The sequence below is a fragment of the Gadus morhua genome, chromosome 20 (genome assembly GCF_902167405.1).
Source record: "Gadus morhua chromosome 20, gadMor3.0, whole genome shotgun sequence".
Taxonomy (NCBI): domain Eukaryota; kingdom Metazoa; phylum Chordata; class Actinopteri; order Gadiformes; family Gadidae; genus Gadus; species Gadus morhua.
Genome location: NC_044067.1, coordinates 22856985 through 22873966, shown reverse-complemented (window position 1 = coordinate 22873966; position 16982 = coordinate 22856985). Strand labels below are relative to the sequence as shown.

Sequence of the window (16982 nt, the reverse complement as noted above, 5' to 3'; positions counted from 1 at the left end):
GGAGATGAGCTTCTCTGTGAAGCATGTGTGTGTCTGGCCCACACAGAGGGGGGGGGGCGGGCTGGAGATAGTTAGGGATTGGAAAGGGATAAAGAGAAATATATAGAGCAGGGGTGTCAAACGTACGGCCCGCGGGCCGGATCAGGCCCGCGAACGGGTTTAATCCGGCCCGCGAGATGATTTTGTGAAGTACAGTATTGTAAAAAAATATATATATATAAAAAAAAATATATTTTTTTTTATAAAAATCCTTCCTAGCATTACATGGATTGCATTGACTGGCACTGATTAATTTCTTGTACATTGAACTACTGGACAATTGTGTGTAACAGGAAGTCGCTTTGGAATGTAACGTAAAATGATCTGCTATTTTTCAATGAAGGAAACTTCTTATTGTGTCCACTAGAAGTCGCAATAGCAATTATGTTAAGCAAGCAAACTTTATACCGGGGCTGAGCAGGGAGGAGGTATAAACAGGTAGTGCAGCTAGCCCGGAGCTACCTTGTCGTTCTGCCTTATACTTTCAACATTATGCGCTTTGGCACTCTCATTGCCCCAAAATGTCTCTGTCAAAAAGACGAAAAGTGGACACAGAGTGCAGAGTTTTCCAAGAAAAATGGTCATCGTCCTTTTTATTCACAGAAGTAAATGGGAAACCTGTGTTTGGTGTGCTCACAGCATGTTTAATTTTACATAATTATGCCATATTTTTACCGGTCCGGCCCACTTGGGAATAGATTATCCTCCATGTGGCCCCTGAGCTAAAATGAGTTTGACACCCCTGATATAGAGAGAGAGGGAAAGAGGGAGATAGAGGTTGAGATCGAGATCGATCAGTAGAAGGTTACAGAGTAGAAGTGGAAGCGAACTTCTGGTTCCCCTGAGTCAGAATGGCTCAGGACAAGATGGAAGAAGAGGGAAGGGAAGGGAGTTCTTTATAAACCTATACCGCAAAATCACTGTCTCATCTGTTTCTGTTTCAACACAAGGAGACGTCAAATCAGAACACACACACACAGCGGCGACCTCATCTAGAACAAACAGGCAGTTTAACAGACCTCTGCTGAACACAACCCCTTGGAACTGTCTATTTATGGTTGACTTTGTAAACACACGTTTTAAAAGCTACTAAAGTAACTGTATTATTATTATCTCCTGATAACAACAATACTAAATATCTAAACTCTGGTCCTCCCAGTCCAACAGCCTGACCCTCACCAGCCCAAGCCCGAGGGCCAGCAGATGGGGCCCCTGGAGGGTGAGCCTCTGGAGGGGGGGGGGGGCCACCGGCCTCCCTCCCTGCTGGCAGCCCTCCAGCGCTGGGGGACCACCCAGCCCAAGAGCCCCTGTTTGACCGCACTGGACAACTCGGGCAAGGCCGTCTACACACTCACCTACGGTAAGACCTGGACCCTACTGGACCCTACTGGACCCTACTGGACCCTACTGGACCATACAAACTCACCTACGGTAAGACCTGGACTCTACTGGACCCTACTGGACCATACAAACTCACCTACGGTAAGACCTGGACTCTACTGGACCCTACTGGACCATACAATCTCACCTACGGTAAGACCTGGACTCTACTGGACCCTACTGGACCATACAATCTCACCTACGGTAAGACCTGGACTCTACTGGACCCTACTGGACCATACAAACTCACCTACGGTAAGACCTGGACTCCACTGGACCCTACTGGACCATACAATCTCACCTACGGTAAGACGTGGACCCTACTGGACCATACAAACTCACCTACGGTAAGACCTGGACTCTACTGGACCCTACTGGACCATACAATCTCACCTATAGTAAGACCTGGACTCTAGTGGACCTCACTGGACCCTATAGTAGGCCTGGACCCAACTCACTCCTTATGGTAGGAGCTGGGCCCACATATCGGAGCTGGCTCTACGCTAGGAAATGGCCCTTCAGTAGGAGCTGGGCCTAAGGTAGGAGCTGGGCCCTACGGTAGGAGCTGGGCCCTACGGTAGGAGCTGGGCCCTAAGGTAGGAGCTGGGCCCTACGGTAGGAGCTGGGCCTACAGGCTTACGGTAGGAGCTGGGCCTAAGGTAGGAGCTGGGCCCTACGGTAGGAGCTGGGCCCTATGGTAGGAGCTCGGCCCTACGGTAGGAGCTGGGCCTACAGGCTTACGGTAGGAGCTGGGCCCTGCGGTAGGGGCTGGGCCTACAGGCCTACGGTAGGAGCTGGCCCTTCTGTAGGCCGACCAGTCTAAGGTCTCAGTACTTTCCTTGTGTTCTGCTCATTTCAAACCTCAATGGTGGATTGGAGTTTGTCTGTTTTTAACGAAATGCCTCAAAACATCAATATCTTCTTCCACACTGGCAGATTTATTGTTTGACCTTTTGTGGTCATTTCTTTTTCACATCCCTTTTTTCAATAATTGCCTTTTGCTCGATTGGGCTGAGGGGCCTGTTTGAGGGGCTGTATCAACACAACTCCCTAGCCTTGCCTGGTTGAAACTTCAACTCAGGTAGAGGGAATTGGATTACAGATAAGTGTTGTTTGGGTGTTTCAAAGTGTTGACTATAGGTTAATAATGAGACAAGCGTAATCGAAGTGAACAGGGCTTTTCACTTTGTTGTGCTCAATCTGACCCTGTATTCATAGGGGTCAGATTCGTAGGCGAACCAGCTCCTCATGCTGTCCTGAAACCAGGGCTCTCAGACAGGGTGTCTGTAAAGGTTTACACACTGTCTAGCACTGGGCACTGTAGGCACTGGAGAAAAGATGCTCTTCTGAGAGCTGCGTCTTGCCACACAAACGAGCCTCTCGTAGAACACGGCCATAACAAACAGGAAACAAGGTGAAGTCTGCCTCTTTGAGTTCCTGGTTACCAGGCTCTGGCGCAGCCTGGGAGGACGCCGGACCCCAGAGGAGTGGTAACGTCTGTTTCTCCTGCAGGTAAACTGTGGAGCCGCAGTCAGAAGCTGGCCTACAGCCTGCTGAACAAGCTGAGCAGCAGGAATGAGCCGCTGCTGCTGCCTGGGGACAGAGTGAGTCCCCCCCGTAGAGAACCCCCGGAGACCCCCCCCCTAGAGAACCCCCCCTTCTAGAGAACCCTCTGACCCCCTCCTAGAGAACCCCCCGAGACCCCCCCCCCCCTCCTAGAGAACCCTCTGACCCCCTCCTAGAGAACCCCCCGAGACCCCCCCCCCTCCTAGAGAAGGCAAGGCAAGGCAACTTTATTTATATAGCACTTTTCATACACAAGGCAGACTCCAAGTGCTTCACATATAAACATTGTCATACAATAAAATGAAATAATAGATAAGTAAAAGGAAACATATGCAAAGAAATGGGTAAAATAGAAAGTTAAAAAGGCATTTTAGTATTAAAATAGAAAATAAAGGCCATGTTAAAAAAGCTTTTTAGAAAGTGCAATGTATTTAAGATTTAGCAGAAAGCTAAAGCAAACATAAAAGTCTTCAGTCTTGTTTTAAAGGTGCTCAGAGCTGGGGCAAGTCTTAAATCCTCTGGGAGTTTATTCAAGCTATTTGTTGCATAGTAACTAAATCCTGCTTTCCCATGTTTCGTGTTTACTCTGGGGATAATTAACAGATCGGTCTCAGAGGATCTTAGTGGTCTAGAAAGCTTATGTAGGCTTATGTATGCCAGGAAGTGATTAAGTTGCTGGAGGACAACTTTCTCAATGATTTTACTTATGAAGGGTAGATTTGATATTGGTCTGTAGTTGTTAATAATAGAGGCATCTAGGCTCCGCTTTTTTAAAAGGGGTTTAATAACTGCAGTTTTCAAAGCTTTTGGGAAATTGCCTGACTGGAGAGAGTTGTTAACTATCTGCAATATCTCTACTGCTAGGCAGTCGAAAACATTCTTAAAGAGGTTGGTAGGTAAAGTATCAAGGCAACAGGTGGATGGCTTTAGTTGTGTCACAGTTTCCACAAGATTTTGAGAGTCTATAACATTAAAGCATGCCATCCTTGCCACGTTACTTTTGCCTGAACAGGGTGGTAGTCCAACATTTTTGTTTGAAGTGGAGATATTGATGGCGCGTCTGATGCCTTCAATTTTATCAGTATAAAAAGCTGCAAACTCATTGCATTTCTGCGTGGAATGGAGATCAGGTGGAATTTGTTTTGGGGGGTTGGTCAGTCTGTCAACAGATGCAAATAAAGTTTTTGCATTATTAGTGTTGGTTTTAATGATATTGGAGAAAAATGTTTCTCTTTTTTGTCTAAATTGTAGGCACGGAGGCTCTCTTTATAGATATCATGGTGAATATGAAGTTTTGTTTTACGCCAGATGCGTTCAACCTTCTTGCATTCTTTTTTCTGTGCTGTTACAGAAGCAGCTTTTCTCCAGGGTGCCTTTTGCTTTCCAGAAATCGTTTTAACCTTATAAGGTGCAATGACATCTATGACTTTCAAAATGTTCTAATTAAAGTTTTCTACAAGATCATCAGCAGAACATGGGTTGAGAGGTGGTAGCAAGGAGATGGCCTTTTTAAAAAGTACATTAGAATCTTCATTGATATACCGTCTTTTGACAGTATTTGATTTTGTCTGTATGTCGGGAATAAACGATATGTTAAAGAAAACACAAAGGTGGTCAGATAAGGAAGGATCAGTCACAGAGAGATCAGAAACATTGAGGACCTTTGTGATAACCAGGTCTAGAGTGTGCCCCTTACAATGAGTAGCCTCTTTCACATGTTGAGACAGTTCAAATGTGTCCAAAATGGTAAAAGTTTTTTTTGCACACTTGTCATTCAAATCATCAGTATGAAAATTGATAACTAGACAGTTATAACTAGACAGTCAAATTCTGTGGAGATGTTAGACAATAATTCTCTGAAGTCATAGAAAAAATTAGAGAATATGTGGGTTGCCTGTAAATAATTAATAGGAGAACTTTGGGGGAGCATTTCAATACAGCACTAAGGTATTCGAATGATGGAAAATCACCAAATAACTGTTTCCCCTGAAATACATTTTTAAATACAGAGAACCCCCTGACCCCCCTCCAGAGAGCCCACTGAGACCCCCTTCTAGAGAAACCTCCCCTCCTAGAGAACCCCCTGACCCCCCGGTGGAGAACCCCCCCCCCCCCCCTAGAGAACCCCCTGCCCCCCCTCCTAGATCCCAATGAGACCCCACTCGTCAGCTCCACCTTGGCATTGAGTCAATGCTGTTACACACAGGCCCACACACACACACACTCACACACTCGCACTGGAACTCGAACTCACACACACACTCTAGGACACTCACACACTCAGACACGTTTGGAAATAAGGATGATAAAGAAGCTAAATAAATGAGTCTGGGGCTCGACAAATTGCGACACACCAATGAGACATTAATGGGAAATTAGGCGATCGTGGAAGAACACTGACCGCTGAGGGAATTTGACCTGCAGAATGTCTGACTAACAGACCGTAATAATCAACTCAATGATTGTAGACATTGGGGTGTGTCTATGTGTGTGTTTTGTTGTGCGTGTGTGGGTGGGTGGGTGGGTGTGTGTGTGTGAGTGTGTGTGTGTGTGTTTGGCCGAGTAGGTGTGTGTGTGTGTGTGTGTGTGTGTGTGTGTGTGTGTGTGTGTGTGTGTGTGTGTGTGTGTGTGTGTGTGTGTGTGTGTGTGTTTTAGCCTGTAGGTGGGCTGTGTGTGTGTTTGTGTGTGGACGTTGTGGCTAGCTGGGCTAACAGCATGCTCTCTGCAGGTGGCGCTGGTGTTCCCGAACAGCGACCCGGTGATGTTCATGGTGGCGTTCTACGGCTGTCTGCTGGCCCAGCTTGTGCCTGTGCCCATCGAGGTGCCTCTCACTCGGAAGGTAATGCATCTCATCCCCCATGGCTCTCTCTGTTCTTCAGCATCTGCTCAAGTCTCATATACAGTACTAGGAATGTTTGGGAAATTCATCTGGATCTGATGAACTGAACTTGAGCAGAGAAACAGTGAACCCTAGTGGAGTATGAAGTCACTGCATGATGGATTCAGATCAGAACAGGGCTCTCAATAGCTTTTCACTTCGGCAATGCTTACACTTAGTAATACTAACAAATTAGTGACACTAATACTTAGTATTACTCATAATTCAGTCATACTAAAACAAATACATAATGATACTCTTATTATATCTTACTTTTTCCTCTTCATGTTCCTGCACTAAAGAGGAGACAAAGTTCCCTTCAGAAAAAAAAACACAAGAAAAAAACTCTTCTTTTGTCCAAACAACCTGAAGTGCCTTGGCCCTCCTCACTAGCACGGCCTGGAGATATTAATGTGTTATTCTGTCCTTAATGAGATTCATAGCTGTACAGAGTTGTATGATGTCTGGCAATTATTCTTATCAGAGGCCTGATGCTTTCGAAAAGCTTGGGTCTATATTTTAAGGTCTATATTATAGAGATATTTTTCTCCATCCCTCTCTTCCTCCTCCTCTTTCTCTCACTTTTGAGCCTTTAGTTTTAATGTTTCAGTTTGGAATATCACGACGAGGCTGATTTACACACTTAATCACATGCGTGTTGTGTGTGTGTGTGAGGGCAAAGCAGATCTAGTTATATATATAACAGCTGTCTGTCTGTTGGCGAGTCGGTCTGTCAGATGTTCTGTCTGTCTGTCTGTCTCCCTGTCTGTCTCTCTAGATCAGGGGACGGCAACCTTTTCTTTGTAAAGGGACATTTTTGTTTAGAAATGTGGTGTGGATAGCTGTCTGGGACCGCATATATATTTTTTGTGATAGGCTATTTAGCTACTTTAGCAATTAAATAGCCTGTATAGGCAATTAGAGTTTATGCATTTTTAATAAAACATAGGCTACATAACAAGCAACCTTTTTTTTGGACGTTATATCTAGCAAGACATGAGGGAGGAAAGCAGGAAAAATCCATTAACAGTTTTTTTAGTTGAAACTGAGTCGGCCTAGCTCTGCAGTTTCAGTCCATGTTTGTGCAAATGAAATTAATATCATTGCATCATAGAAAACAATTGGATTTTGACTCTCCAGTTCAGTGCGAAGTAGTCCTGTTGCATTGATTCCAAGCAACACTTGGGACCTGCATGAGCAAAAGAGAATATATGCTCAGGGTGCTTTCTACGAAAAATTACAACTTGCTATAATGAGAAATCAAACACACTCATCCAGTTTAATGGGATTTTTGTTTCTGAATTTCGGTGCAGAGCTTCTGAATATCAGGGCTGTATGATGTTGTTTTCAGCTTTTATATCTTACTCTTCTTTGGATCCATAGCTAGGCGATGTTATTAAGCTACCAGCTCAAAGGCTACAACAATCATAGTAAATTAATCCCATAAATATTAATTTCGAGTTCAGAAAAAAAATAAATATGTAGAAGTATTATTATTATTAGGTGAGGGATGCATAGGGCTGGGCGATATGGGCCAAAATGAATATCTCAATATTTTTTTACTATATCTCGATACACGATATATATCTCGATATATTTTGAATCACCTCTAGAGCACATCAGAAATGCTCGATTCAACCATGTCTGGCATAATGTTACTACATGTTATAATAATTTGAGTATTCCTGAAACATAAGTCTGCATGTAGATTACATGAAACAACATATTGTTTTAACTCATTAGTGCTTTCTATTGGAAGAATTTAGAACTTGCACATAAGGAAAGGAAAATCACAGCAAGTTAGATTTTCCAACACAGCATTTATACAAACCGTTAATTATTTTTGAGCAAAAACAGAGCTCAAAGCCAAACAAATGTCCATTCAAAACACTGACAAGAAATAATGATCATAATACAAAATTAAATCAAAGTGCACCTTTTTTCCATCATGTTTTTTATGACTGGTTAACACAAAGAGAGCTCAAAGCCAACAAAAAAATGCATTGAGCAACCCCTGACAAATAAATAGTAATAATAATTAACTAAATTAAAGTGCATCTTGTTTGCATTGTTCATTACAACATTAAATCCAAAGAATTGTCAAATAATATGTGAAGAAAAGAAGCTAAGGTCAGAAATGTCACTGTAAAACAAACACTTACAGGACAAGAACAATCATGTCACAGGTGTGTGGCAACATATGAAATGAGCTACAGGTTCTGTGCCAAAAACACAAGCCTATCCACAGTTTCAGGCTTGAGAGATGCCCGCTGGCATGTGACAATGTTCCCACTGGTACTGAATACCCTTTACGAAGGGGAACTGGTGGCAGGCACACATAGATACTTAATGGCCAGATTTTTAAGGTTTGGGAACATGTCTTCATGTTTCTTCCACCACTGCAGGGGAGGGACTCACTCTCAGCAGCGGCAGACTGCAGGTAGGTGGACATCTCTGTGTATCTGGCCTCTCTGTGATGGTTTGGCAGAGGCAGAGCACGGCGTAGCTTTTTTGAAAAAACTTCTGAGATTCTCTCTTTGGTGGCTCTTCTTGAGGCTGTGAAACAGTGGCCTCAGCTGCACCCTGATCAGACAGCATTTTCTCCATCTCAGCCATGGCTCTGAGCTTGATGTCCTCGATCTTTTCCTCTGCAATGTATGTCGTTTTGAACCTGGGATCCATGAGAGAAGCCATGTCCAGCAACTTGTTTGTTTCAGGGTCAGCAAATTTCTCCTTCAGATTGTCCAGGATGGAGACTTTGATTGACTTTGTCAGTGGAGTGTCATCCTCCTGAACAGCCAAGATGCTGGACTCAAAGAGATGGAGCACAGGCTTGACGTAGGACACTGTGACATAGTCTTCAACTGATAAGGTATCGGTGAATTCGACTAGGGGTTTTAGAGCCCTATTAACGGATTCAAGGACTTCCAGGTCTTGCCAATGAAGAACAAGATGCCTTGTTTTTTTGTCGGAGCCCAAGATTTTGGAAACGGCACGCTCCTGCTCCAGCAACCTCTCTATAATTTTTTGTCTGGATCCCCACCTGGTAGGAGACTCGCTGATCAGCTGGTGTTCAGGAATGTTCAGCTCTTGCTGAGCTTTGGCCAGGTCTCTCCTTCTTTTCCAGCTAAAAGAGAAGCTGCTCACCACCTTTTTGCATAGGCTGACAGCACGGTCTATCCGGGGGTCTTTCATACTTCTCTCTGAGATTAAAATCAAACAAACATTTTAATGTTATAATATTTGTAAAGAAATCCATAATTCTTCAGCAAAACCAAATTAATTTTTTCAAACATAATTTATAATTATCTTTTCATCTTTTGTATATTTTATACAGAAATCATTTAGATTTTAAAATGAACTCTAACTTCAAATAGTTTTCTTTCAATATACACATGAATATGCATAAATCACATTAATTTTTTTATTCATTTTTTAATCCATAAAACTATTTGAAGCTCTCTTAAAGTTGTAATTAACAGTAGGCTAGTCAATTTTAACATTGCTGATAAAAAAAAATCAAAAATAAATGATGACTTTACTACCACTAGGTGGATACCAGTACTCACCAATTGACAGGTGCAGCCGGTGGCCAAAACACTGCAGTCTTGTCCAACCAATCAGGTTACAAGCTTTAACGATGTTGGCCCCGTTATCTGTGGTGATGCTGACTTGACGGGCTTGTTGTAAATTCCATGCTGCCAGTACTTCCTCCAAGCCGTGTGCCAATATCTTGCCGGTATGATCTTCCGGGAAAAAGCTTGTTTGAAGGCACGCGCTCTTCAACTCCCAGTTGGCAATGTAGTGTACTCTGAAACTTAAATAAGGATCACATGTCCTGCTCGACCACAAATCGGTGGTCGACGCGTAAAAAGTCATGTCTGTGAGCGTGTGGGCCAGCTTCTCTCTCTCTGATATGTATATCTCTGGTAGAGCTTTTTCGGCAAAAAACTTGCGACCAGGCAACTCATATTTAGGGTCAAGCGTCTTAACGAGGTTTTTGAAACCAGGCTTTTCAACGACACTTATTGGGGCCATATCTTTGGCTATGTAGTGTGTGACAGCGGCAGTAATTTCTTTCCATTTCTGACTTTTTTTTTCATACGGGACTGCTTTGGAAAAGAACGCAGCCAAAGTCATTTGCTTCTGGGCTGGTTGTTTGTGTGTTGATGTGGATGGAGATTGGGCCATGCGCTGTTTTTGGCATTCTTCGTTTTGCAGCGGGTGGCATTTCAAATGGTGAAATAAATTTGTGGTGCTGCTTGATCTCGTGGCAATGGTTTTGCGGCATATTTTACATAACACCGTTTTTTGTTCCACATCTTCCTTTCGGTAGCCAAACCACTGCCAGAAGACGGATCCTGTACTATTATTTTTTTAAACCAAATCCTCAGTTTCCATCATCTTTTCTCTCTCTCTCGCTGTTCTCACTCAATGGTAGGAGATGAGTGACCGGTCGCTGTTCTCACTCACCGGTCGCGTGTGTGACGTCACACACGCGACCGTCACATACGCGCGTAGAATCCTAGAATCTCGCGGGGGGAGTGAGTGTGTTTAATGCATATGAGTCTGTGAGGCAGAGAGCCACAGGAAAGAGCGAGAGAAGGGAACACAACGAGTATGCCGGCGGCGGCAAAAAGAAACATATTACGTGCCAATTTGTATTCGATGTTCGCGACAGGGGCATTTTATACATCGCCTGGAGAACATCACGCGGTACATCGCATATATTCAATATATCGCCCAGCCCTAATGCAGTGCTCAACTATTGTTAGGGGTCCAAGCCAACAGGTTGGATCCCTATTGTTTTTGTAGCGATTATTATTATTTTTATACTACCTCCTCCTAGAAGTGGTACCACAGCCCAAACCGTAAATGGTGCGGACACGCCAATTGCATGACTAGATCCAGGTCCGGCACCGCTACTCAGTTGCCAAATCCAGACACGCCGGTCACTAGGTGGCGCTATACCAAGGAATACGCGTTTGGGGCTATAACTCCCACACCGAACCTCCCACAGTCCAAAACGTTAGACACACAGATTCACTGGAGTCTGCTGCATCTTTTGGCATAGGCCACGCCCATTTGCGTTTTTTTTTCGCAAAAACGCGAAAACCGCTAAACTGTATTTTCGCTACTCCTCCCACATTTCTTGACCAATCACCAAACTTTGCACACGACGTCTTCAGACGCACACAAAAAAAATAATTCGAATACTTTTTTGATCCGACCTTCGACGACGAAACGGTAGCGTTTTGAATATTGGTTTATTAGCTAAATTAGACGTGGAAGATCAAAAATCCAAAAAAATCCAAAAGTAGACATCGGATCGAGTCCAAATTTTACACACATGTTGGTGTTAACCTTAATGTCGTTCGATAAAAAAATAGGAACATTTCGCCATTAGGGGGCGCAATAAACGAGGAAATTGTATATCTTCTCCAATATTTCGCCTTTAGGGGCCGCCATAAACAAGGGAATTGTTCATCTCCTAACTGGCCAAAGGAATGTTCTGAAAACGCGTTTGGGGATATAACTCCCACACCGAACCTCTCACAGTCAAAACCTTTATATCCACAGGTTCACGGTAGCGTTTTGAATACATGCTTCGCGTTGTGCCGGCAAAATGCACATTTCTGGACCCCTGCATAACTGCTTGCAGTTCTAGTTCTTCTTAAGTTTTATCCTTTCTTCTTTATTATTCTCAACAAATTTTGGGACCTATCTCCTTCCTCAATTTTTCGACTAGAGACTCCATTCTAATTTTAAAATGTTCATGGAATCGTGCACTTCTTTTCAGATTTTAAAAATAGATAGATGTTCTACTTTTAAAATATTTTTTTTTACAATGGAAGTCAATGGAAGGATGGCGGAGCCGTCCGCCCATTCTCTTACACTTACTTACTTACTTACTTACTTAGCGGCATTTGGCAGACGCCTTCGTCCAAGGCGACATGCAACATATAAAAAAAACACATCATGACAGTAAGTGCCAACATAGCGCAAACTGATAGAAGAAGGGCAGAAGCGCAGAGGTCTTGCAGGGGTGTTGAGCTGTATAAGCTCACTGAGATAGGATGGCGCGGACCCTGCGAGAACCCTGTAGGCCAGGGTCAAGGATTTTAATTTAATCCTGACTTCGATGGGGAGCCAGTGCAGAGAGACCAGGAGAGGTGTTACATGTGCCCTCTTTGGTTGTGAAAAGATGAGGTGGGCTGCTGCGTTCTGTATCATCTGGAGAGGTTTGATGGTACATGCTGGGAGGCCAGTCAGTACGGAGTTGCAGTAGTCGAGTTTTGACAAGACCATGGTCTGAACGAGAAGTTGGGCTGAGTACTGGGAGAGATAGGGTCTGATCTTCCTGATGTTGTATAGTGTGAATCTGCAGGATTTGGTGACTGTAGCAATATGTTCAGTGAAGGTGAGGCCATTGTCTATTATTACGCCCAAGTTTCGGGCAGTTTTGGTTGGTGACAGGGAGAGTGAATCCAACTGAACATTGATATGGTGGGAGATGCTCTGTTTAGCAGGGAACACTAGCAGTTCAGTTTTTGCTAGGTTAAGCTGCAAGTGGTGGTCTTTCATCCAGATAGAGATGTTCCGCAGGCAAGCAGAGATCATAGCCGAAATTGAGGGGTCTTCTTGGGAAAAGGACAGATAGAGTTGAGTTTCGTCTGCGTAGCAGTGATAAGAGAAGCCATGGGAGAGAGGTGGTATAGATGGAGAACAGAAGGGGGCCGAGGACTGAACCCTGGGGAACGCCAGTTGACAGCTTGTGAGGTTTGGATAGCTGCCCTTGCCAGGACACACTAAAAGATCGCCCTTCCAGGTACGATTTGAACCAATGGATGGCATCTCCTGAGAGTCCTATTCCTGTCAGTATGGATAGCAGTGTGGCATGGTGCACTGTGTCAAATGCTGTAGACGGGTCTAATAAAATTAAATCAGATGACTGGGCCGATGCTTTGGCTAGATTGAGTGACTCTGACACGGATAGGACTGCAGTTTCTGTGGAGTAACCATGTTTGAAACCGGATTGCAGGGGATCTAGGAGGTTGTTATTGGTTAGGAAGGTGTTCAGTTGGGTTTGCACAATTCTCTCAAGGACTTTGGAAAGAAATGGAAGAATTTAAATTGGTCTGTAGTTATTTGGTTCAGATGGGTTGAGTGTGTTTTTCTTGAGCAGGGGAGTGACTATGGCTTGTTTAAGTAGCAGTGGCACTGTACCTGTCTTAAGTGATGAGTTGATGATGTGCGTAACCTCTGGCAGAATTGAGGTTGTGATGGACTGAAAGAGAAGTGGTTGGTCGACATTTTTTTATAATTGTATGAAGTTCTTCCTCACTAATTGGGGCAAAAGACTCCATTTGGACCTCCCCAGGTGGATTTGTTATCTCGACTGGCGTCTTAGGGGTGAATTGCACGCTGATGTTTGCAACTTTTTTTAAGAAGAAGGATGCAAAGTCATCCGCAACCAGGGAGGTGGTGGGTGGAAGAGGTACGGGTGAAGAAGGGATTTGAAGGTGGAGAACAGTTGGCGGCTGTCTTTGGCATTGTCAATTTTCTGTTTATAAAACATAATTTTAGCATGTGATTTGGTCAGTGAAATTAGTGAGTAGTTCGTGGAATCGTCTCAGATCGTCCATGGAATGTGATTTGTGCCATCTCCTTTCCGCTGACCTAAGTGCCTTCCGTGCTTCACAGATGGTGTTTGTGAGCCAGGGATGGCGGGGTTTAGAGCTGGGTCTACTTGTTAGTGGGCAGGCACTGTTTAGGCAGACTGACAAGGTGGAGTATAGGGTGTCGGTAGCCGTGAAGGGGTGAAGTGAGGAGAATGTGTCAGTGGAAGGTAGGGAGGATAATACCATATTTCAAAACTGTTTGCTGGTGAGGTTTTTCAGATTATGGTAGGAGGAGACTAGGGGGGGTGGGTTATCGGGACAGTCCAGAAGCCGCACAGTGAGGTTGATGAAAAAGGGGTCAGATAGGTGGAGTGGAGTTACAGTACCGTTGTTGATTATGCAGTTGCGCATAAAGATGAGATCCAGCTCCTTACCAGCTATATGAGTGGCACGGTTCTGAATGCGGGTTAGATTAAAAGAGGTGAGTAATGATATTGTATGGGCTGAGAGAGAATTCCCCATGTGAATATTAAAATCACCTAAAATTAAGAAGGGGGAGTTGTTCATGGGCAGGGAGGATAGAAGAATGTCTAATTCGTCGGGAATTGGCCACAGTGACCAGGCAGGCGGTATAACACGAGGACATACATTTTGAAAGGTTTCAGTAACATGATGGCATGAAATTCAAAGGAGGCAAACGATTTTTCTGGTGCAAGTTGAATGAAGCTCCAGTCATTCGCTACTAAGCAGCCTGTCCCGCCTCCTCTGCCAGATGGACGTCTGGTGTGCGTAAAAGCATGGTTTATCGCTAGAGCTGAGGGCGTGGCCGTATACTCAGGTCTAATCCAGGTTTTTGTCAGGGCTAGTAAACTGAGGGAGTGGTGCGAGGCGAGTGCAGGGACTATTTTAGCGCATAATGACTACTGCTGCCTATATGCTTATGGCAGTAATGCAATTCTGCTGAATTATTTGGAGGACTTATAGGCTACTTGTAGCGAAGTATTTTTAACAGTGTGGAATCTACAGCTGATTACTTTCAATGGCTAAGAAAAATTAATCCCGAACAGTTGAACCTCTGAATAATTGATCCTGAAAGTATATGTCCTAGAATAATTCATTTGTGTTCCGTTTTAGGCCATCTCTAATGGTCACTTAAATGTAGCCTATTAAAGCTCACCATGTCCAGAATTCAGAATTCAAAGCATTTATTCACAAATACGTTCTATTTTTTTGCCAAGCGGAGCCGACAGTCCTGTGCAAGTATGCAAATTAGCCATGTGCGCCAAACAGTAGATAGACGCAATGTATAGAACTGATTGTTGTGCATTGTTGGATATGTAGGCTGGTTAGTTGTCGTTGTTTGTGGTCTTAGTGAAACAGCCTTGCCTTGGAGTTGGAGAAGTTGGAGTGATTGTGTGAATGTGCGAGAGAGAGCGCATCTGCTGTGGTGATGTTTGGCTTGTTGTGGCAAATATGTGATCAATGATGTATCTGTCTGATCGTATTAGCGGTAGATGGATGGTTAAATAATGTCACAAGATCGGTCATACTGCAGGCTCTCATTTGCAAGTGCACTGATTGTGTGCCCGTCTCCGATATACCTGGCATTTAATTCAATTCATGTTCTTCTGAGTGCGCAAGAATGGTGCCAATTATTGTCGTGTTTGCATTGTAATGCACAACTCTCCCTCTCCCTGTTATAAAATGACGTGCATCCCAACAACTTAAGCCAATGCAGGCTCCTATGTCAGTGTTGCTTTAACCGCGGTGAAGTTAGTTTTAGGTTGGATATTCAACGGATATTCAGTCCAGTTCCAGCCGCGACTTCACGGAGATTTGCCCGGCAATAGCTGCAGGAGAATGGTTAGCACACCTCGCAGAGCCTCGCGGTGAATCGCTGGAAACTGATTTAGGGACAGTCAATAAATTACTTCACGTAAATATATCAACACAAAATACTTGCAGTTTTTTCAATAGCTTCCATGCCATGTGACCCAGTGACTCCAAACCAGTATCTAATTGTATTATTAAACCCTAAGAATAAGACACACCACTTGTTATGGTATTTTAGTGCTTTCTCTATTTTATATGAATATTAATATGCAGGAATGATCATATTACTTTCAATAGCTTCCATGCCATGTGACCCAGTGACTCCAAACCAGTATCCAATTGTAGAACTAAACCCTGAGAATAGGACACACCACTTTTTATGGTATTTTAGTGCTTTCTCTATTTTATATGAATATTAATAAGCAGGAATTATCATATTTGTTTCAATAGCTTCCATGCCATGTGACCCAGTGACTCCAAACCAGTATCCAATTGTAATGGTAAACCCTAAGAATAAGACACACCACTTTGTATTGTATTTTAGCGCTTTTTCTATTTTATATGAATATTAATAAGCAGGAATTATCATATTTCTTTCAATAGTTTTCATGCCATGTGACCCAGTGACTCCAAACCAGTATCCATTTGTAGAACTAAACCCTAAGAATAAGACACACCACTTTTTATGGTATTTTAGTGCTTTCTCTATTTTATATGAATATTAATATGCAGGAATTATCATATTTCTTTCAATAGCTTCCATGCCATGTGACCCAGTGACTCCAAACCAGTATCCAATTGTAATAGTAAACCCTAAGAATAGGACACACCACTTTGTATTGTATTTTAGGGATTATATCCCTGGCAAGTTTAACCAGGCCGGACATGTCAAAGGAGAGGAGGCAGACAAAGCAGACATTACGACTATTTGACAGAAATGGTGGCCATCTTGAAAATGGTTGCCATCCTGAAATTTTGAGTGGCACATACCTTTTTCCAAAAGAGTGTTCCTTGAAGAGTATTTCTGCCTAATTGTATGCTTGAATCACCATTTGAACAATTTAAATAATTAATATTCGACAGGAACGGTGGCCATCTTATAAATGGCGGCCATCTTGAATTTCACTGGGACAAGCATTTTTTTTTCCATTAACATGTCCTTTAGATAGTATTTTTATCAAATATTATGCTTGGATCACTGTTTGAATAATTGATATAATAAGCATTGAATAGCAATGGCGGCCATCTTGAAAAATGGCCGCCATATTGAATTTTTGAGTGGCCAACGCCTTTTTCCAAAATAGTGGCCCTTAGAGAGTATCTGTGCTAAATTTCATGCTTGTATACCAAAGTGAACGATTTTTTTACTAATCTGCTCCACTAACAGGAAAGAGCGAGAGAAGGGAACAATGTGCGTTCACACCAAACGCGACATTTGTCGCACGTTTGCGTTGTCGCCGAAGTTTCGTCGCGCCACAAATCATAATCTGTCAAATCAAAATCATAATTATCAAAAAGTTTTGTCGAATTTGTTGCGCCACAACAAGATAACCACCATTGCATGTCTTTACCTTTTGTGGAAGAGGGAAAGACGTCGGAGGACCCGACGTCTATTCATAATATTGTAATGACCGCGGAAGAGGCAGTGAATGAAGTATTGATTA

The 16982-nt window shown here is 43.3% G+C and overlaps 1 protein-coding gene across 7 annotated transcripts in view; it reads left to right on the top strand.

Moving 5' to 3' along the window:
• dip2a (disco-interacting protein 2 homolog A) overlaps positions 1-16982 on the top strand; it is a 176110-nt gene that overhangs the window by 104956 nt on the left and 54172 nt on the right. For all 7 annotated transcript variants that reach the window (XM_030343459.1, XM_030343457.1, XM_030343456.1 and 4 more), the window contains 3 exons: positions 1199-1399; positions 2932-3023; positions 5714-5824. In XM_030343459.1, coding sequence (XP_030199319.1) covers positions 1199-1399; positions 2932-3023; positions 5714-5824 — 404 coding nt within the window. The remainder of the gene's footprint in view (positions 1-1198; positions 1400-2931; positions 3024-5713; positions 5825-16982) is intronic.